This window comes from Pipistrellus hanaki, assembly GCF_964339955.1.
Source record: "Pipistrellus hanaki genome assembly, chromosome: 13".
In the NCBI taxonomy this organism is placed as follows: Eukaryota; Metazoa; Chordata; class Mammalia; order Chiroptera; family Vespertilionidae; genus Pipistrellus; species Pipistrellus hanaki.
In genome coordinates this window covers 32273903-32296022 of record NC_140515.1, presented here as the reverse complement: position 1 = coordinate 32296022, position 22120 = coordinate 32273903, and the positions used below count along the sequence as shown (strand labels likewise).

General features: G+C 48.8%; 1 protein-coding gene across 5 annotated transcripts; it reads right to left on the bottom strand.

Annotated features, from left to right (window-relative positions):
- Nucleotides 1–1321: 1321 nt before the first annotated feature.
- RBP2 (retinol binding protein 2) lies at nt 1322–21725 on the bottom strand. Of its 5 annotated transcripts, none has more exons than XM_084901819.1 (6): nt 21131–21287; nt 20876–20966; nt 14053–14196; nt 6453–6631; nt 3115–3216; nt 1322–1578 (listed from the first exon to the last, which is right to left on the bottom strand). In XM_084901819.1, exons 3-6 carry the CDS (start codon nt 14123–14125, stop codon nt 1528–1530), a joined length of 405 nt encoding a protein of 134 aa, XP_084757945.1. In that variant the 5' UTR covers nt 14126–14196; nt 20876–20966; nt 21131–21287; the 3' UTR covers nt 1322–1527. The 5 variants fall into 5 exon arrangements, with proteins under 5 accessions (XP_084757945.1, XP_084757946.1, XP_084757948.1 ...); XM_084901820.1 differs by having other exon boundaries at nt 14053–14182; XM_084901822.1 differs by lacking the exon at nt 20876–20966 and having other exon boundaries at nt 14053–14182; nt 21131–21725.
- Between the last annotated feature and the right edge of the window lie 395 nt (nt 21726–22120).

Sequence of the window (22120 nt, the reverse complement as noted above, 5' to 3'; positions counted from 1 at the left end):
GTGAGCGATGAAGGCGGTGTCGTTGGCCTGCCGTGCCTTCCCGGGACCCCGTGAGGGATCCACCATCCATTGTTCCCTGTTAACTACTCTGCTTTTCCAGGTGTGCCACCACATTTCTGCATCCGGCAGGAAAAGACAGTGCTTCTCAGAGTTATGGACCTCATGTTCTGGAACCACCATGGGAGGTACTGACCTATCACGCTTAGCATCCATTCATCTGGACCCCTGGGACTGTGGGGGAGGAACTCCACATAATGACCAGAGATCGCAATAGCCAGGCATCCCATGTCAAGCCTTTCTTATGCATTAACTTGCTTACGCCTCCTGGTGGGGAGCACGAGAGGCTTGGCTGGAAAGTTGTGTGAGGAGGACCTTCTGAGAAAAGGGAAGTGTGTGGAATGCCGACTGCCCTGTTTATTGGAATTCTGACTTAGGGGAGACTTAGGGGAGTGTCGAAGGTGGTGCCCCTAATTATTTCCTTGACCTTTCCAAACCAGTCTGTGCGTGTGCAGACCCCGGGTGTTTACTGGAATCCTTATGTTTAATCCTGGATGCCCTTGCCTAGAGGACGATGTAAACGTGTGTCCTCCTAAGATTACTCCCCCTACTGACTGTATCTAAAGATAAAAATTCCAATAAAGACCGCGGACAACAGGAGGGTGGGGGCATATGTAGGGAGGGGTTTGGGATGGGAATGGGGGAATAAGGACAATTATGTGAGACCATAATCAATAAAGTAAATTAAAAAAAAACACCTGAAAACACAATAAAAAAAATTCCAATAAAGGCCTAAGGAGTCAGGCAATAGAGGCTGCTCTGGCTACTAAAGCCAGGGGCCCCTTAGCTCCCTTAACTGTGTCTGAGTAATCTGTTCACCCATCGTTGAGGGGCCCCCAGAGCTGAAGGGCAGAGGGCAGGCCTGGACCCAGAGCTGGGATTGCAGACTGCAGAGGCCGTTAGAAGTAGCTCTGCCCAGGCTGCTCAGGCAAAGGACAAATGTAGAAGGCATAGGCATCTTAAAACAGAATCTTGGAGAAACGAATGTGCTGTCTAAAGGAATGAATCTCAAATAGGCCATGTTCAAGAGTTAGGAGGAGAAACTATGTTGGCCAGAGAACATTTCCAGAAAAAACAAACACCCCCCACCTCCCCCAAACAAATGAACTGACAGAAAACCAACAAACAGGCTAAACTAAAATATAAGCAACAACAAAGCCACACCGAGAACCACAGGCAGGCAGTCACCTCTTCCGCTTGGGGATAAAACTGACAGTTCTACAAACACAGGGAGAGAGAGATAAAGGATTTCAAAGTACGGGAGTGACTTTTGTTTTTTCATTTAATGCCAGGTTTCAACGAAGAAAGAATATGTTTGTCACCGGCACACATTTGTTACGCTTAGAACCCACCCAGATGTCTTCACAGGCTCTGTCGGGAGTGGGGGGGAGGGGTCCCCCACGGCTTCGTAGCAAAGCCATTTCTGGAACCACCCTTCGCTGGGAGTGTGGAGCTGCCCGCTCAGGGCCATCACTTCTTTTTGAACACCTGACGGCACACCTGGTCACCGCACGTCAGCTCCTGCAACATCAGAAAGTGGGTGAGTGACGAGCAAGCTGGGTCTTCTTGTTGTCTGTGATTTGGGGGCAAAGGGGGTGTGTGTGTGGCAACTTCAATAAAGAGGACACTTATTCTGGGCAAAGTGTATCTCATGGATCCAATCAGCTGGCAGGCCCTGATTTGATTTTGACCCTTGAATTGAGCTTGAGCAAGTATAAAAACCAAACATTTGAAGAAATTACCCTCTTGGGTGGGATGTCTCCTACTTTCATGACTAAAGCAGCATCACCTCATTTTTAGAGGGCAGCAAAGCCATGAAAAAGAGAAGGATCTAGAAGGGAGAAGCTTTTGAAAGGCGAGGGCCTAGGAAGATGCTCGCTGGTGACCCGTGTGGCTCGGGCCTGTGGGCTTTGTGGCCTTGGGAGATGAGGACATTCGTTGGTCTGGGCCCAGGCAGTGAAAGGGTATGGGCTGCAGACAAGATGCTGTTTTTCATCCGGACAGAGGGGGCCCTCGAGCCTTATCTGTAACTCATGACCCTTTAAGGGAGGAGAGAAAAACACGAGTGTGGGGAGCGCCCTGAAATCATTGCAGTTGGCGGCAGATCCCTTGTCTTCACCGCAGGGACCGCTGGGTATTGCACTACAATTAAAAAGATCCATCATCCAGACCGGAGCACGCAGGGAAAACCTCCGATGGAAAAACACAGTGCATGCCTCCCATCTGTCATCCATCAGCTGGCATTGCCTCTGGAATAAAGACCTCAGGTGAGGCCAGGCTGGCTCTGAAGGGCACATGGCGACCTGAATACTGACATTGGGGCCAGGCACCTGCCCGACTCCACAGATAAATGAATGAATGAAGTGCCATTAGTTGAATGAGCCATTTATTTAACAAATGAGTGACTGACTGAATGCATGGAGGCGTGAAGAATTTTTCACTGTTTGAATGTTTGACCCATACATTGCCTTGAAGATTGAAGAATAAAAAATTAAGCTACCTACACAGATATAACTCAAGGATATCAGCCATACTACCGACTGCACTGCCTTAGTACCGAATAATCTAAAACAGTTTGGCATCCAGCAGACACAGCTTATGATGGGAGGCCAATGCCTGGGGCCTACAAGCAGCTCATGGGCCCAGCTGCCCCTGTCCGTTCCACCTGCACCCCAACCTCTCTTTTCCAGGCTCCCATAACTGCGAGGAGGCCCGGTCCCACCCTCTCTGGGGACATCTTAATTCTGGGCCTCGAATTTCTTTCCAGCTGCTTCCTGCAGGTGCCCTGCCTTTCTCCATGGATCTCAGCTCCCCGGCTCAGCATTTTGGACGTTCATTTTAATGGCAGCCATTCACAGGAACGGCCATACAGATTTCTTCCTGGAGACCCCTGAGCCAGACAGGAATGGCTTTCTGACTCTCTGACCATCCGCGTTTGGCTGGAGCTCAGGGCGGGGGAGGAGGGCAGGGCTGTTTTTCTTGTCGAGGCACCTGGCTGGCTGAACAGGCGGCTCCGGTGAGCACAGAGGCAGGGAGCTGGGCAGAGCAGGGACTTACCAGGATCAGCTTGTCCCCTTCCACCCACTGCTTCCAGCCGCGGTTCTCCTTCTCCCCCTTCTGCACGCACACCAGGACGTTGCCTTCCCAGGTGATCAGCGACTGCAATGACACGTTCCAGCAGATCAACGGTGTGGCCTTGACTGGGACCCGACAAACGTCAACCTGCGGCTGCAGTCCTTACACTGTGCCCAGGCTCTCACCTGGCTGCTGGGCAGAGCCCTCAGCTCCGGCCGAGACCTTCTAGGCTCATTTTCACACACACACACACACACACACACACACACACACACACCTGCCATTCCAGCCAAACTGACTGGCTGTGGCTGGTTCTGTCCTCTTTTAAGGGATTCTACTCTTCCATCTTATCCGATGGGACAGACAGCATTCCAAACAGAAGGGGGAAAGACGATGAATGTGACTGTGTCACGATGTAACATTTCTGGAAGGGGAAGATACCTCAGCGTCCACAGATGGATAACAAACTAGGGAAAATAACTGTATCACGTGTCAGTCAAAAGACCTGCGTCCCTTCTCTATAAGGCGCTCCCATGAACCAGTAAGAAAAAGGTCATTGACCTGATAGGAAACTCAACTAAAGACGCCGACCCACAGCTCACATTCTGGGTGGGGAACGTCATTGGGTCTGGCCCTGCCACGGCATTGGGAGTGTGTTGATGAAATGTTTGACCCAGTAGAGCAGGCTAGTTTTGAAGTCCCTAACTCTGTGCCGCCCTCGGAGGATGTTATAAATATCCAGATGGCCCTGGGCAGAAAAATGGTTCCCTCCCCTGGTGACACAAGGGAAAAAAAACACACACACACAACCCTAGCAGATGGCTTTTAAACATAAGGAAAGACAATCAACTTCACTCACGATAAGAGAAATGCAAATGAAGGCTTTTTTTTTTTTTTTTGATACCATTCACCTCACAGCCAAAGATGGAAGAGGGATAACACCCTGCAGAGGGGCAGGCACCGCCTCTGAGGCTGAGAGGCTCCCCACCCCCAGTCGCCCTTCAGCTGAAGGTTCCAGTCCAGTCACAGGAAGGAGGCAGTGGGAGGGCACCTGCCTGTGCTGTGATTCTTTTGGGAACAGCCCATGTGGGAGCCTGGGCAAAGTCTTCTCAGCCCCTACGGCGAGGGCGAGGGCGAGGGCGAGGGCGAGGGCGAGGGCGAGGGCGAGGGCGAGGGCGAGGGCGAGGTGAGAGAGAACGTCAGCCCCAACTGTTTGCTGTGGGCAATCAGAGACAAAAAGTTGGAAAGGGAATTATCTCTCTCTTTTTCTCTCTCCTTCCTCTCTCTCTCTCTCTCTCTTCCTCTCTCTTTCCTTCTCCCTCTCCCTCTCCCTCTCTCTCTCTCTTCCCTGCAGGGCTAAGAACTGACCCTGGGGAGGGTGGGGTCTGAGGGAAAGCAGAGAGGCGGAAGGAAAGCGGGTGTTAACGCAGGGAATCATCTGAGGCACAAAGGGCTGAAAGGACACCATTACTTCAGAAAGAGGAGTTCTCTGCCATCCATGGCGAAGCAGGAACAGGTCAGAGAGAACAGGCCTCTTTCTCCACCAAAATGCAAAGGCCAGGGGGCATGAGTCATTTTCAGCTGAAATTCTGAGCCAGTTCTCCTATGAACTCTGGTGTCTGATGCCTCGGCCTCCAGCCACACCGTTCAGAAATGCCCGGTCGATCCATCATCCTCAGCTCGGATGCTGAGGCGTTCGGGCTGAGTCCGCCCTGATGGAAGCATCTCCAAAGTGCTTTTCACTGCTGACTTCTTAGCGAGGGCGCTAGCTATGAGTCAGCCTCGGCGTGATGGCCGAGAGGATCGGTGCTGCAGGGCAGCGTGAGAAATAAAGCGTGTCCTGCTCCCGTGGCTAGGAGGTCAGCAGCAAAGAACGATGACAACCTTCCCTTCCAGTCCCAGGGAGTGACAGAGCTCGTGGCCCTCGACTTGGGGAAGCGCTGAGGCCTCCAACTTTGAAAGAACTTGGGAAACAAGAGATAAGGGGGACCCCGGGGAGCGTGGGATGCCTGGCGAAGGAGGAAGGGCAGGGGGGAGGGTCCTGGCACCCTGAGGAGCTGCCTCTGCTGGGGGTGATAACAGGATGCCCAGCTCACCTACCAGCTCGGGAGCCAGGGCAGAGGTCCCGGTAGCTGCATTGGCACAGATGAGGTGGGTGCCATGAATAGTCAAGCTGCCCACCCTCACACAAACTACACGGGCACGGACAGTGAGCAGCCACTGGCAATCATACCAAATGACCCACCAGAACCCCTTTCCTGGACTGCGTGGCCCCTGGGGTCCTTATCAGATGTGAAGGTTGGGGTGAGAGAATCCTTCAATTCGACTGAGATGAACTTTCTTCCCCATTCCTGCTTGTGGGGGCTGACCAGGTGTAACTGAATTTGGAAAACCAAAGACAGGCGCACGGAGTGTGAGTGTGAACACGGCGACCATCGGTCACCAGGCTGGAGGAGAGGGGACCGGCTGTCACCCCTGGCTTGTCCACCTCCACCCGCTGTGCGCCCTCCCTCCTCCTCGCTGCTTCTCCTCTCCGCCTTATTTACAAACTGCTGCTCTGGGCAAGGGCCGGCCTCCTGCACTTAGAGACAACACGTGAACCCTCTGCTCGCTTTCAGAATCCTCCCGGTACCCACGCCCCTCGGGCACCCGGCAGTCTGGCCTCTGGAAGCCTGGGGATTGGCTCCATTAGTTCCTGGGAGTTAGGGTGACACCAACACAGAGCCAGAGATGTGTCCCAGACTTCTGGGACTGGACTGGGACTGGAGGACCCCGACTTCACTCAGTACTCTGAGTGTTTTGATTGCTATGCACTTCATTCTTTAAATAAATAAATAAATAAATAAATAAACAAACCGATGGGGTTCATCTACAATGGAGAAATTTCATATGAAAACCTATGATTCTCAACATCTCTTGGGAGGGCGGGGAGCATCTGTGAATGTGAGGCACCCGTCCCCCGTGGCAATGTGTGGCTGGGGCGGAGCAGGCTGCCCCTCGGAGGAAGCTGCACCGCTCATCTCACAGGGCAGAGTGCTCCCTGCAACATCTCACCCGGCCCTCTTCTCGTTCCCCGCCAGCCCAGGCCCCCCCCCCCCCCCCCCTGGAGAGGCCGCACCCTTCCATGGCTCCTTTGTGCAGCAGCTCAGTGCAGAAGCTAGCGTGCCCCTTCCTCCCTAAAATAAGGTTGCTCGGTGCCAGCGTCATGGAGTCCGCTCCGGTCCCCCTTTCCAGGCTGTTTCTGTCCCTTCCCCTTGGTGAGGCCGGATTGCCAGCCCCTCCGGAGCGCGCGTGTGAAAACTGCCCGCCCCGCCGAGTACCTTAACGACCCGGTTGTCCAGGCCTTTGGTGTGCTCGTCAAACTCCACGCCCACGGTGAAGTCCAGGTCGTAGTTGCGGAACGTGCTGTTGGTTTTCGTCTTGAAGTTGTCGCCGTCCTGCTGGATGATCTTGGTCTGGGTCAGGCGCACTGCGATCTTGCGGGTGGCGAAGTCGATGTCTGTGGGCAAAGGGAGTCGTGGGCAGCTCAGTCAATGGGTGGGGAGCCCTGGTGGCAGGGGGAGGTCGCAGGCAGGGTCATGCCTGAGCTGCAACTCTCCAGTATGCATTCATACACACACACACACACACACACACACACACACACACACCTCCACCTCAGCAGCTCCATTCTACTTATTTGACATATTGGGTTTCTTTTTCTTTTTTTAATATATTTTATTAATTTTTTACAGAGAGGAAGGCAGAGAGATAGTCAGAAACATCGATGAGAGAGAAACATCGATCAGCTGCCTCCTGCACACCCCGCACTGGGGATGTGCCCGCAACCAAGGTACATGCCCTTGACCGGAATGGAACCTGGGACCCTTCAGTCCGCAGGCCGATTCTCTATCAACTGAGCCAAACTGGTTTTGGCGATATATTGGGTTTCTTTTGAAGAGTTTGCTGAACACGAGATTTCATGTTTTAAAAGAAAAAGGACTGTTCAAAACTCACCAGCCTAGATCATAGGTAAAGGTGGAATTTGTTATTGTCTGCCAGCCTGGAAGGATACATATAAAACTTCCATTTTTAAAGCCGATTAGGCGCTTTCTTACTAGGGCTGTGCTCCCTCCCTCACCGGTTGTCAGGGTCCTCCACATACTGTAGACCAGGGGTCGCCAGCCTGTCAGGCCTCAGGGACCACCCGTGGTCCACAGACCACACCGGTTGGAGCCCGCTGCTCTGGACACTCAATAAACATTTGCTTCTAGATTTTCTTCATCGTTTTTTAAGGAAAAGATGGCCCTTTGTTTATATTCATATTATGAAAAATTTCAAACAAACCAAAGTAGAGAGGAGCGTGTCAGGAACCTGATCCTCATCACCCAGATTCCACAGTTTCCAAGGTTTTGCTGCATTTATTCCTCTACAGCTTTCCCTTGTCGTGATATTTTAATGGAATCTTACTCATCTCTGAGAGGCCGTTGGGAAGTAAAAGGGAGCGTGCCCTTCCATGGAGCGCTGCATCTCCCAAGCTTTGCACGTTCCGGTAAAAAGCTAAGTGCTGCGTGCACCTCCTCGCTAACCTCTGGTTATACATAAACCCTCCTTCATGCCAAAAGGGCACCGTGTTGGTGGAATCAGCCTGGAAACAGAGGACACGTCTGGAGCTGCTAAATGTGTTCCTTTGCTGTGATCCTCATTAAGCTCTTGGTCTCTAACCACGTCATATTTGACCCCTTTTATGCCTGTAAATTCTCCAGTAAAATGGGGGAAAGATGGCTTAACTCACAGTTATTTAATGCAAAAATTCACTTAAATAATGATAAAAATGCTTTACGCAGTGCCAAGGAGCTGTGGTTAACACACACCGGCCTCCAAGCATTGGCCTTTTCTGTTTCAGTCAGACACGGTATGGAGTGAAATGTTTGGGCCACACTTCCACATCCACCTCTCCACGCTGTCCCAGGGCCTCGGTCTCTGAAGAGCAGTCAGATAGCGGCTGATCTGCTCACATGCACGGCTCTGGCCCATCACATGGACATTCTGTCTGCTTCCTCGCTCCATGGTTTGGCTGGTGGGTAAATGCATCAGCCCTGCCTTGGCCCTCGGTGCTGAGGCCCATGCTGGGCCACACCCTGCTGCTGGCACCACAGGTAGAACGGAAAAAAACAAACCAACTAACCAACCAACCAACCAACCAACTAACCAACCAACCAACTAACCAACCAACCACAGGTCACATATTAACCAGATGAAACCAAGAAGGCGGCTCCTCCAGGCAGAATGACTCAGAGAGAACCGGGAATGACAGCGGAATTCAGGACCGAGGTGTCTGTCAGAGAGCAAGCCTGTTTCCACTCCCCTGAGGTGGGCAGCAAGGCCCAGAGACGTTACATGGCAGGTTCTGAGCTGCTCAGCTGGGCCGGAGTTCCAGACAGTTTGTTTGCCTGCACACACATCCCAGTATCATTCACAACTAAGGCTTTCCCAGCAGAAAACATCACTTGTCCTTGGCTGCTTAGAAAGGTGGGTCGCAGTGTAAAATGCCTATTGCCGGGGGAACCGGCTTGTCCTGGAAAGAGCATCCGTCCTCAATCTTTCTGACCGGGGCCGGCGGAATCCTGTTACAGGCTCTATGCAAATGGGATCCAGTACCACTTCTTCTCCAGATTGAAAAATGGCAGGGCCTCCTGGCTTCCCTTCAGCGTTTACACAGGCCAGTTAATCACGCCACCTCTGCTCCACTCTGGGGAAGGGGGCCGAACGCTCCGCTGGCGGGCGCGTGATGTTTCTAATCGAAAGGAGAGGCGTACTTGCAGCTGCAGAACACACACACACACACACACACACACACACACACACACTCACACACACTCACACACACTCACACACACACACACACACACGCACACACACTCACACACACGCACTCACACACAGGTTACAAAAAAGCTTCCCCTTTGTGCTCCGCAGAGAAAATTATTTTCCTGATACAGTATTCTAACACCAGGGTTATCGAGTATGTTTTATCTGCTTCTCTGGGTTAAAGGTAGCTCCGAGCCTGATTCACAGCCAGGTGAAATGAATTTCTACCTCAGGGGAGAAGGTCCAAAGGCAAGCCAGTCCTGAATAATATATATATATGCCTCGTAGCTGCTGAAGAAAAAAAAACAAAAAAAACCAGCACCGAAGTGACTTTATTAAAAGCATACTTTTCATAACTGCATTTTGAACAATGCAAGCCATAAAGGTGAAATATGGGCATGCTACTCCACATTAAAATGCTTTGTAATGTTATTGTGAAAAAAAGCTATGGAGTTGCAGGCACACAAGGCAGGCGCTCTTTGTCAATTAAAGAGCAGAGGTGCACCCGTATTCATCACATGAACCCTGAGACCCGTCCCCTGTGCCCCGTGCTGGGCTTCCAACCTGGGCTCCCTCATTCTCCAAGCATCAGCACGCGTAGGCGACTGTGAGCAGCGTGTGGAGGAGCGATCCTCTCCTTTCTTCCACGCCTTTTCCTCCTCCATGTGACACATTCAGAGAGGACTTGGCCTGGGCCCCTGCCTGCCTCCTCTCGCTCCTCAAGGACATTTCCAAGGAGGTTTCCCTGGCCGCGGAGGCAGCTGGAGAACGCCCCTTGCACCATTTTCCTCTCCACCTGTAGGCTACTCCTCCCCGCTGGGAAGGGGGTCAGGAGGGAGGTGCTGCTGGTACATACAAGGGAGGGACCAAACCTGTCTTCACCTGGGTCTCTTCCACCCCCAGCACGTTCCCTTTTGAAAGTGCAACCAGGTGCCATGTGCTTTATACAGAGACTTTGGCAATGACCTCATTGGCTTGTGAGCACCAGCAGGAATCCAAATTTTGTGATGTCAAATCTTCCTTGGGTCATTAGACAGTCTGTCTCTTTCCCTCCCTCCCTCCCTCCCTCCCTCCCTTTCTTCCCTCTCCCTCCATTTCCCCCCTCCTTCCCTATCTTCCTCCCTTTTCTCCAGCCCATGGCACTGCCCTAGCCCAACCCACCATCATCACGTTTTGCCTGAACAACACAACAGCCTGCTAAGGGGCATCTCTGCTTCCAGCCTTGCCCTCCTCTGACTCATTCTTTATATTGTCACCTTAGGGACCCTTCAGGAATATACATAAGGTAGGTCAAGTCTTCCCATCATGAGGCCTGGCCTGCCTCTGTGCACTGATCTTTCCTTGTTCACCACACTCCCAACACACCAGCTGTCACATGGCTGTCGAACACGCCCAGAGCCTTTGCACGTGCTGTCCCCTGTGCCTGGAATAACACTTCTCAGGGTTTAAGCTTCGGCTTCGATGTCCCCTGGTCAGGCAGCCTTCCCTGACCACCCATCATTCTCCACCCCATCACTCCTTCTTGTTTTCTTTAAGCACTTACCACTACCTAAAACCATCTTCATCCTGAGGTTTTCAGCCCTTTCCATCCCACGGCACATCTAAATTAATAACTAAAATTTTGCAGCACACCAAAAAATTATATTTTTTGCTGATCTGACAAAGATATAGGTATACTTTATTGATTTACCAAAAAATAATAAAAATAGCAATTACCTCCCTTTTTTGCTGCAAAGTGACTTAAAAAAAATCAGGTGCCTATACTTGTACACAAACATTTCCGTTACAAAACAACAACAACAACAACAACAATTAGACACAACCAGATCCAGTCGGAAGGAGGACCTCAGGACATGACACTTTTCTCAGGGTGAGTTCACCAGCTGCTTTCCTTTGTTGTCAAAAAAGAATCTGGGGCCTCAAGAAAGATCGGGTGTCTCAGAAAGCAGGGGAGGAGGTACCCTTGACCCTTGGCCCTCTTTCTTTGAACAATTAATGACTGATAATTTGGGGCAGACCCAAAGGTTGTCATGACGTGTCACTCTGCTGAGGCGGCAGCTGGGGAGGCCGGGTGTGGGGTGAGTCCCTGGGAGTCTCATTCCCTCTGGAACCGGCAGTCAGGCTCTCAGAGAAAGCCAAAAACTCCCTGACACTGGCACTAACGCTAAGAAGGTGACGGTTCTTTGGCAGGAAGAGGAGTTATACTTCATGGTGATTACTTATCTGTTCTTTGCTGAGATCTCCATATGTGTTCTCCCCAAATGCCAAGGGCCCCTTGCCCCCAAGCAGAAGGCAGGCAAGCTCCATGACTTGTCAGCGTTGGAGAAACAGCCCTGCCCTGCAGGGCGGGTGTGGAGGAGATGGCACGGTTCTGCTGGGTTGCTTTCAGTAGGTGAAATTGTCCGGGCGGCCCTCCCTCAGCTGCTTCCAGCTGAGACCCTCCAGACCTGTTTTTAGTCATCACCGGGGCATGCCCCTCCCCCCGCTCGTGGGCCCAGGGGCAGGTGAGAGGGGGCAGGTGTCCTGTCTCCAGGGGTGGGAAGTGACTCCAGCTAAAGTCTTTTTGCACGTGGCATCATGGCCTCAAGCTGGAGCAACTTCCTGGGGCCCTGCCACCCCGGGGCTGTCAGCAGCTGGGTAAATGGAGGCATCAAGCACACCCACCTTTGGGGTTTAACGAGTAAACCACCTACAGTTTTAATCTCAACCAGGAGAGTGGCAGCTCACTCCTCCTAAACTTCAGAGACTCTGGCACAAAAAGGTCCAACAAGCCCGGCTGGTGTGGCTCAGCGGTTGGGTGTCGACCCAGGAACCAATAGGTTGCTGGTTTGATTCCTGCTCAGGGCATATGCCCAGGTTGCAGGCTCGATTTCCAGGAGGCAGTTGATCAGTGATGTTCCTCTCTCATTGATGTTTCTATCTTTCTATCTCTCTCCCTTCCTTTCTCTCTAAAAACCAATAACACATATTTAAAAAAAAGAAAGAAAGAAAAAGGTCCAACAGTTTCCTCATTAGCCTGAAATCTATGTAGATCTATGACGCTAAACTGGAAATTCTGACTGAACCTGTGAGAGACAATAGGCATCTGATACCAAAGATACTGGGACAGAGCTACCCAAGGCATTCCCAGGGCTGGACCCCCCCCCCCCCCCCACACACACACACACACACACGCGGAGGCCCTCCCCCATTCGGAGGCCCTCCCCCATGCGGAGGCTCACATTGGTGCCGGGGAGTCCCCTGAAGGCTGTTTCTAGAGCGAGAACTGGCAGCGTGCCTCGCATCGATCCCTTCCGGAGAGGACAGAGGGTGGGGACAGGGTGGCTGGCCGCTCACCTTACACCTAGAGAAAGGGTTTCAGGGGCCCACCCTGCAGAGCTGGAAACTAGACGGAGGCTGGATTTTACCGCAGCACTTTTCATTCTTTAAAAATGAGCAGAATAAGACACAAAATTGCTTTCTGATTATATTTCCCCCCGAATCTGCTTGCTTGGTAGGCTGCTGAAACCTGGCAACCCACAAAAGGCCCCTGTTAACGTGCTTCCCGATGTTCCCCGGCCGACATCATCGGGAGAAGCAGGCGATGCTGGTGCTATTTCCACTGCGCGGCCACTGAGGAAACCGGTGCTGAGAAGGTCAAGGTCAGAGAGAAAGCCGCGGCTATGTGGGCCCCTCTGGCTCACTTTCCTCCTCTGAAGCTCTTGTTCTGAGCTATAAGCTCCAGACCATCTATTTACCCACAGATCAAATCAGAACTCAATTCCTATTGCTCACTCAGGGCCCTAAAACCAGGTGCAACAGGGATAGGATTTTTGCCTCCACCGCCTCTTCCAGGTACAGAGAGTCCCTAAAAATGTATACACACTGTCCTAGCCACCAGCTCAATTTTGAAAATGAAATGTATTTTAATAAACACCGCCTTTACCATTATGCAAAGTGTGTGTGTATCCATTTGTGGGGATGCCCTTTGTAGTGAGGTAAAATTCGGATCGCCAGGAGGAAAAAAGCTACGCAGCATTGGAAATGTTTAATGTACACTTAGAAAGTTCTATACACTGTCCAGCATGCCACAGCCCTCACTGTTCACACCCTGGGAATGTTCAGGAAGCTAGAAGTTACCTGCATACACAAGACTATGATAATCGTTCTAGATGAGACTTCCCATCCCCATATCCACATCCTTGGGCCTCCGACCCCACCCGCGGCCACCGTTCTCCTGTTTGGTGTGGGCCAGTTCCAGCCGGGAGCTCCTCATGCGGAGGAGATGCTGCCGCAGGCCACAGTGAGCTGGAGGCTGGTGCAGGAGGAAGTTGGGACGGGCAGCCAAACCCTCTTGCTCAGTGCCCGGACCATGGTAGCTGCCCAGCAAAGTAAGCTCTCCTTTGGGGGCCAGCCCCCCTGGCTTCCAGGGGCTTCTGCCCACCCCACGAGAGATCCCACAAAAGAGTCCGCTCGGGCACACACTGATTGAGCCCCTGGCATGGAGGCTATTTCGGAAGTCAGAGAGCGGTACTGCCTGGGTGGACCTCTGTGACCAAAGCCTTTCCTAGCCTCTGCGGGCTTGCTGTTCTCTGGCCCTGAAAGGTTTGTTAGCCACACCTATTCTCTTCCCACGACAAGACTGACGAAAGGGCAATGCAGGGTCATTGGCTGATAATATCGGGTCCAACCGGCTATTTAAGAGATGGCAGTCACAGGAACAAGAGCTACTGCATGATCCTCTCTCTCAAGTTTGGCTTTGCTCTTGTATGCACATGTGTGTGTCTATGCACACATATGCGTGTGCCCGTGTGCCTGTGTGACTGTGTATCCTCCATTCAGTGCATTTTTTCTTTTTACCACATACTACACCGACATTCTAGACACAATCTCAGTTACTACTATTCTAACTTGCAGAAGAGGACACTGAGCCTCAGGGAATGTGTATGATGTGCCTGATGTTACATAGCTGGTAGGCACGGAGTGAGACCTGCACTTAGATCTGTGAACTCCATAGTGGCAATGTCCGGAGGGCCAGACCATAGTCCTTCTGAACTTGCCCTCCTCTTCCACCCCCAGCTGCCCCCTTACCCAGCGCCTTCATGTAGCCTTCAAAGTTGTCATTGCTCTCCATCTCCCAGGTTCCATTCTGGTCCTTCGTCATGGTGCTGGCCTCTGGTTACTGCGGGTGTGTGGTGCACGGTGAGCGTTCAGGAGCAGGCTGCAGGGAGAGCGCTGTGAAATGAGTCACTTTTATAGCCTCATGGGCTAGGTTTATGGCGCTGAAGATAACAGGTTCAAAGGTGATAAGCACAGCCCAGAGGAACTTTCTTTTCCTTTTCAAAGTTCAGAGGACTACAGGCAACTCATGCTCAAAGTCCTGGCCTGGGCCAGCATGTGTGTCCTGGTGACAGCCCCACACACCTGGCCCTGGGGCAGCCAGTTTTGGGCTGGCTTGGCTCCCACAGAGCCCCCGGCCCCACACAGAACACTCCATTCAGCCGGGAAGAACACAAAGAGCCAGCAGCCACCCCCACGTGCACTACAGGCCACAGCCCCTAGGCCTCAAACGTGGAGTCTGTCAGCCACGAAAGCACTTCCACTTCCCGCCTGGCTAATGAGCCAAGAGGATGAGACTCACACCTGTACTCCGTGCTGACCACTGTGCATTCTTCATCTTGTTTTATTTCACACGAGCTCTGAGTTATGTTTAGCGATCTCCATTTTATAGATGAGAACAGATCAAGGAGGTTAAATCACATGCCTAACAACAACCGGTGAGTGGCTGAGCTGGGATTCAAACCCAGGCCTGTCTGGCCCCAAAGCTCTTTCTTTAGCAGTGTGCGCAAGTCAGGTGGGAAAGGTCAGAGTTTGGTTTGGGAGCCCGATTCTCACTTGCTTTCTTCCCCAAGGGCCTCTACACAGCAGGGTCACTAAAAAAAGGTATGTGCTAGGACAGTGGTTGGCAAACTGCGGCTCGCGAGCCACACGCTGCTCTTTGGCCCCTTGAGTGTGGCTCTTCCACAAAATACCACGGCCTGGGCGAGTCTGTTTTGAAGAAGTGGCATTAGAAGAAGTTTAAGCTCGCTGAAAGCGGTTTGGCTCAGTGGATAGAGCGTTGGTCTGCGGACTGAAAGGTCCCGGGTTCGATTCCAGTCAAGGGCATGTACCTGGGTTGCAGGCACATTCCCAGTAGGAGGTGTGCAGGAGGCAGCTGACTGATGTTTCTCTCTAATCGATGTTTCTAGCTCTCTATCACTCTCCCTTCCTCTTTGTAAAAAAAAAAAAAAAAAAAAAAAAAAAAAAAAATCAATAAAACATGCTTATATATATATAAGTTTAAGCTTAAAAAATGTGGCTCTCAAAAGAAATTTCAATCATTGTACTGTTGATATTTGGCTCTGTTGACTAATGCGTTTGCCGACCACTGTTCTAGGAGAACTCATCTTCTGAAAGCAAGCAGGTTAGGGTTATGGCCTAGGTTTGGGAGGGAGGCCAGATGGGGCAGTGGGGCAGTTTCAAGACCCCAGGAGAAAGCTGAAGTTCACCTTGACCAACATGGGTGGGGCTGGGTGGGAGGGCACACTGACATTTGGGTAAAGACTCTTGGTACAAGGCTGTTCTTCAAACTGACTGTCCCAGTGGGCCAGAAAATGGGTTGATTTATTGCTCTGCCACATGGTTCTGAGAGATGGGGTCTCATTAGGGGTCCCTACACTCTGAAAAAATGGGGGTGTAGGTTGAAGATGGATAAACCATGAGTACTCCAAAGCAAGGCCACGTTTGATGGCCACCCTGGGACTCTCATGTATGTATTCTGCTGTGAAATCTAAGCAAATGGCTCCATCTGTGTGTGGTTTGGGGGATGTCAAATAACACATTTGTTTTTCAGTAAATACACTGGAGTCAGGAAGACACACAGTAAAAAGTGGTCCAGCTGCGGTTAAAAGGGGAAGAGGAGAATAAAAGACAACTTCTCCACAAATGGAGAATATCAGTGATATCCCCACAAGTGGATAGAAAGTGAAGAATTGGGTTTCATTCATTGAGGCCCAGCAGAGGCTGCTGTCGACTGAGCACTCAGTCTTCTGGGTTGGAGAAGTAGGCATTCCTCTCCAGGTTCAGATTCAAGGGTGGAATTCCACACAGCCACTCCTACCCAAACCGAGTCCCCTCTAGGCCTTCCTTGCAAGAAAGCATAAAAAAACTGGCCCTGTAACAGAAGGGATTAGGGGCAAAAATGGGGTTGTTAATTGCAATAAGCCAAGGACCCGGATTTAATGGGCATGGGAGTTAAGGCAGGAAGTTGAAACTGAGATGCTAGCAGAAAACCAAACCACTTGAGGAACTAATTCTCAGTGAGCATGTGAAGTAGCCAAAGCTGCCCAGAGACAATAAGAATGTTTGCCTATTTAGCCCAGGATCTGTGTGAGTTAAATGCAGTTCTGCTCTGTTCCAACTCTGGTTTGGGGTTTGAATTTATGCTTCCAGGTAGCCAAAATCTATACTAACAAAGCATAATATGCTAATTAGACAAGTTAGCCAAATGACCTCTGGGCATCATTCTGGACCCCAGTCTGAACAAAGCCATGGTGTCAGAGGCCGAGGCCAAGGTGGTTAGGGGTGATCAGGCCAGCAGGGGAGCCGTTGGGGGTGATCAGGCAGGCAGGGGAGCAGCTAGGAGCATTAGGCCTGCAGGCAGAGGGGTTAGGGGCAATCAGGCTGGTGAGTGGTTAGGAGCCAGTGGTCCTGAATTGGGGAGGGTGCAGGCCAGACTGAGGGACTCTCCTCCTCCCTACTCCCTCCCCCTGTCCCCCCATGTACAAATTTTGTGCACCAAGCCTCTAGCATTAAAATAAAGTCCTTATAGACTTTAAAATACTTATAGACTGCTAGAAAGAAATAAATGTAAAAACTATCTGTAGTGGCACACCTTTGATGGAGGCCAAACAGAATTCCTATAATAAAGCCATGACAAATGTGATTTCATAATACCAAACTATAAAACACACATAAAAATAATCCACCTACAGCAAACATCAGCAGAAACATTCTGTCAAATAAGACGTCCAAGAGCTTCAGATAAAAAACAAACAAAACAGATAAACTATTATATAAAATAAGTGTGTTTAAAATGAATAAAGAAAACTACAAGCTCTTAAAAACACAAAAAAGAATACAGTGATGTGTTTTAAAAGTTGATTTAAAAATAACCAGAGTAGTTGTAGAAATTTAAAAATAGTCATTAAAGTTAAAAGGTAATAGATGGGTTAAACACAGCTGAAGAGAAAATTAGTAAACTAGAATGTAGTGCCAAGAAAACTACCCCCATGTATGTAACACAGAACACACTGGTGGAAATTCAGAAAACCAACATAAAAATAACTTTCTAAAATCTTTCAGAGAAAACAAAATAAGCCATAGAGATTACCTATAAAGAAACAATACAAAATAATCTCATTTACAATTGCATCAAAAAATCATAAAATACCTAAAAATAATTAGCCAAAGAAGTGAAAGTCTTGTACTCTGAAAACTACATTGGAGAATTAAATTGAAAAAGATACAAATAAATGGAATGATATGCCTTGCTCATAGATTGGAAGGATTAATATTGTTAAAATGTTTTTACTATCTAAAGCTATATACAGATGCAATGCAATCCTATTAAAACACTAATGACATTCTTTCCAGAACTAGAACAACTACTAAAATTTATAAGGAACCATAGAAGATCCTGAATAGCCAAAGAAATCTTGGGAAAGAACAAAATGGGAGGTATCATGCTCCCTCACATAAAACTAGAGAGAAAAGCTACAATAACCAAAACGGTATGGTATTGGCATAAAAACAGATATGTAAATCAATGGAATACAATAAAGAGCCCAGAAATAAAATCTTTCTTATATGGTCAATTAATCTACAACAAAGGTGTCTAGGATATACAAGCAGGTAAAGACTATCTCTTTAATAAATGGTATTGGGAAAAGTAGACTTGCAAAAATATTTGGACTACTTTTTTACATTCTATATGAAAATAAGCTCAAAATGGATTAAAGACTTGAAGCCATAAAACTCCTAGAAGAAAACACAGACAATATATTCTTTCACATCAACACACACACACACACACACACACACACACACACGAATATTATTCAGAAATATCTTTTTGGATATGTTTCCTTGGGCAATGGAAAGAGAGAAAAAAAAATAAATGAGACTATTTCAAACTAAAAAGTTTTTGCACAGCAAAGGAAACCACCAACAGAATGAAAAGACATCCTACCGAATGGGGAAAAAGTGTTTACCAATGATACATCTGATAGGAGGTTGATATCCAAGATATATAAGGAACTCATACAACTGAACACACACAAAAAATGAACAACCCAATTTAAAAATGAGCAGCAGACCTGAATAGATATTTCTCCAAAGCAGATACATAAAGGTGGCCAACAGACATATGAAAAGATGCTTACTATCATAATCATCAGGGAAATGCAAATTAAAACCACCATGAAATATCACCTCACATCTTAGGAGATTAAGCTCCTAGCCAGTGTTTGATTTGTCCTCAACAAAACACGGCTTCAGTGTGTTCTTGGTCTCAGATGAGTAGAAGATGGGGTGGTTGGGGAGTTCTGTAGGCTATCATCAATAAATCAACAAATAAGTGCTGGTGAGAATGCAGAGAAAAAGAACCCTCATACATTGTTGGTAGGATAATAAATTAGTACAGCCACTATGAAAACCGGTATGAAGGTTCCTAAAAAAATAAAAAATAGAGCTGCCATAAAATCTAGCAATTCCATTTCTGGGGGGTTATCTGAAGGAAGCAAAAACACTAATTTGAAAAGATATATGCATCCATATGTTCATTGCAGGATTACTAGTTTTATCCAAGATATGAAAGCAACCTAGATTTCTATCAATAGATAGATAAAGAAGATGTGGTGCGTATAAACAATGGGATAAGTTAAATAAATCAGGCAGAGAAAGACAAATACCCTATGATTTTACTTGATGTGGAATCTAAAACAAAACAAAACAGAAACAGAAACAGACCCATAGTTATAGAGAACAAACTGATGGTTGCCAAAGGAAAGGGAAGTGGGGGGATGGGAGAAAAAGAAAACAACTCAGACATTTTAAAAAAAGAAGCAATACAATAATCACATTAATAATAGACTTTTTAGCAATGGATGAAATACAAAAATGGAATGATATCTTACTATAATGAAATATGGATTCTAAAACCCAGCCAACTTCATTAAAATCTGAAGGTTTTAAAAAATAAAGTATTTTTAGATATAATAGCCCCAAACTGGAAACAACCTAAGCATCCACCAACAACTTAATGGAGACACAAATTGTGGTATATTCACTCAAAGGGATACTACCCGGCAGTAAAAAGTAAGAGTGTCCTGAGACAGGGATGAGTCCAATGACATACGCTGAGGGCAAGCAACTTGACACAAAAGATCACATACTTCATGGCTTATATAAAATTCTAGAGGGAAAAAAAAAAGCAACCTAATCTACAGTGATAGAAAATAGATCAGTGATTTGGAAGGTATGGGGAGACAAGGTGGAGATAGGAAAGCTCACAAGGGAAATTTCTTGGGGAGGTAGGATGGAAATGTTCTATAGGTGAGATGGTGGTTGCAAGACTCATCAAAGCTCAAATACTACAATTGATACCTGTTTCTTTTCAGTGTATGTAGGTTATGCTTTAATAAAAAATGAATACAATTGTTTTTTAAATAGATTTTTTAAACAATTTTAGAGGGAAGGGGAGAGATAGATAGAAACATCAATGATGAGAGAGAAACTGGATTGGCTGCCTCCCCCTATTGGGAAGCAAGCCCACAACCCAGGCATGTGACCTAGCATTGAACCGTGACCTCCTGGTTTACAGGTTGACGCTCAACCACTGAGCTATGGCCAGTTGGGCTGAATACAATTGTTTTTTTTGTTTTTTTTTAATTCACATATTCATTCATGATTATTTACACAAAAAAGATTTAGTTATCAACTCAAACTAAAATCCCGTATTATTCCCACTTGAGAAGTTAGCTGATCGACATGAAGTACACGTGAGCTCAAGAGGCTGTAATGAGCAATTGACTAGATGTTTATAAGAAATATAAGCTTCAATATTACCTTAAAAACTTAAGAGGAACCCCTAGAGCAGTGGGCCTCCAACATTAGCAAGTGTCAGATTCCTCTGGGAGGCTTATTAAAAAACAGATTGTTGGGCACCACCCTTGAAATTCTGATTTAACGGGTCTGGGGTAGGGCCCAAGAATTTCTAGTTCCCCAGGTGCTGCTGCTGCAGGGTCAGGACCATATTTGAGGACTACTATTAGAGAGCAATGGAAATAGAAGAGAGACCAATGGTGAGAGAAAAATAGAATCTTAAAAAAAGTTTTGGGTTGGCCACAGCAAGTTTTGAATCGAGGTTTCACTGCTTCCTAGCAGTGGGACCCCTGGACATGTACCTTCTTGGAGTGTCTGGTTCATTCTTTGAGTCTCAGGGTCATTGTAAGAATTAAAGGTGCTGAACATAAAGCTCTCAGCAGAGTCCCTGGTACAGGGCGTGCGTTTATCCCAAGTTAGTGGCTACGATATGGAATTGCCAATTAAGCTCCTAGCAAGTGTTTGGCTTGCCTTCAACAAAACAGTTTCAGCGTGTTCTTGGGTTCAGATGGGTGTGAATGGAAGGTGGGGGTTGAATCGGGAGTTCTGGAGGCAAAAAGTGAGGGACGGTGCATGAAAGATGGCAATTGCCAATCAACCACCCAGCCAGTACTGTCCCCCCTACACCTTCCCTTGAAGGATGACCACCTATCTTAGAATTGACAGCAGGGGGGCCCCTTACCTCTCCGTTCATACTAACAAGGTCACATACCTGAATGTTGCGTTCCTCAGCTGCCTGCGTGTCTCCACTTCTGAGCTTATTGGCGGAAGTCTTTGTGGAATCCCTTAGGTGACTTTTAAGGCTGGGAAGGAAAACCCATCAGCCAGAAGCCAATCTCTCTCGGTTGCCAGAACCTCTCTGGAGACCACACTGAACAGTGACGGTGTGGGTCCCTCAGAGGCTTGGGTATGAGATAAATCAGTCAGCGAAGAGCAAGCACAGCAGGGGCCCCAGGCATTTATTTACCTGCCATCTGTCTGCCTGCCGCTGGGCGCCTCACTGGTTCCCAGAAGCCGCGGCTCCTCGGGCCCAGACCTGCCCAGCTCTGCCCTGTCTTCTCCTCCTAGGGGAGAAGGCCTTCATTCAGCAGCAAATGACATCAGCTGGATGCTGACTCAGCTTCTCCGCAACACCCACTACTTCCCCTCCCTGTGACTTGCACATCTGGTCCCATTCACGGTGCTTGTTGCAGGAACAAGATGTTCCACCACATTTGTTTCACCTGGAGACGCAGGAGGACAGGGACCTGGAGTTCCTTCAGCCACCAGGCACGCAGGGCCTTGCTTCAGTTTTTACATAAATTGTGCTGCTTCTTCACGTTTGCTTCCAAAAGGCAGGCCCGGAGAGCAGGCGGTCACAGACTCTCATCCCTCCCAGGGCCACAGGGGTCAGATTGCTCCGGCCCCAGAGGGGCCCATTTGCAGTCCCCTGTGGTAGGGAGCTGGCAGGGGTCACTCCAGACCACCTCTTCCCCAGGGGAAGAGGTGGTCTGGAGAGGTGGTCTGTCCCTGCCTCTCCTCCAGGGACTCTAGGGGGGCCCTTACCAGTCCCACCCATAGACACTGTTTCCACCAGACCTAAGGCATGTATGACATTTTCCAGACTGGGCAAAATCTGTTGTCTCCGTAAGAAACATTCAAATTGTTGTGAGTTTATTTGAGCCTAACTGTTGACAATTGCTGGGAATTAAAAATCTCAATGGGTTGAGATAATGCTCCAGAGAATGGCAGTTTTGCAGTTTATTTTATACTTTTCAATTACAATCAAAAGTGAAGATGGCCCTACCCGGTTTGGCTCACTGGATAGAGAGTGGGCCTGTGGACTGAAGGGTCCCAGGTTCGATTCCGGTCAAGGGCATGTACCTTGGTTGTAGGCACATCCCCAGTGGGGGGTGTGCAGGAGGCAACTGATGGATGTTTCTCTCTCATTGATGTTTCTAACTCTCTATCCCTCTCC

Excerpts from the sequence above, each read along its gene's own strand:
- RBP2 (XM_084901822.1), bottom strand. The coding sequence starts at position 14,125 with ATGACGAAGGACCAGAATGGAACCTGGGAGATGGAGAGCAATGACAAC. Across the intron at positions 3,217-6,452 it reads TGGACAACCGGGTCGTTAAG|TCGCTGATCACCTGGGAAGG; the intron begins GTACTCGGCGGG and ends GTGTCATTGCAG. Across the intron at positions 1,579-3,114 it reads AAGGGGACAAGCTGATCCTG|GAGCTGACGTGCGGTGACCA; the intron begins GTAAGTCCCTGC and ends CTGATGTTGCAG.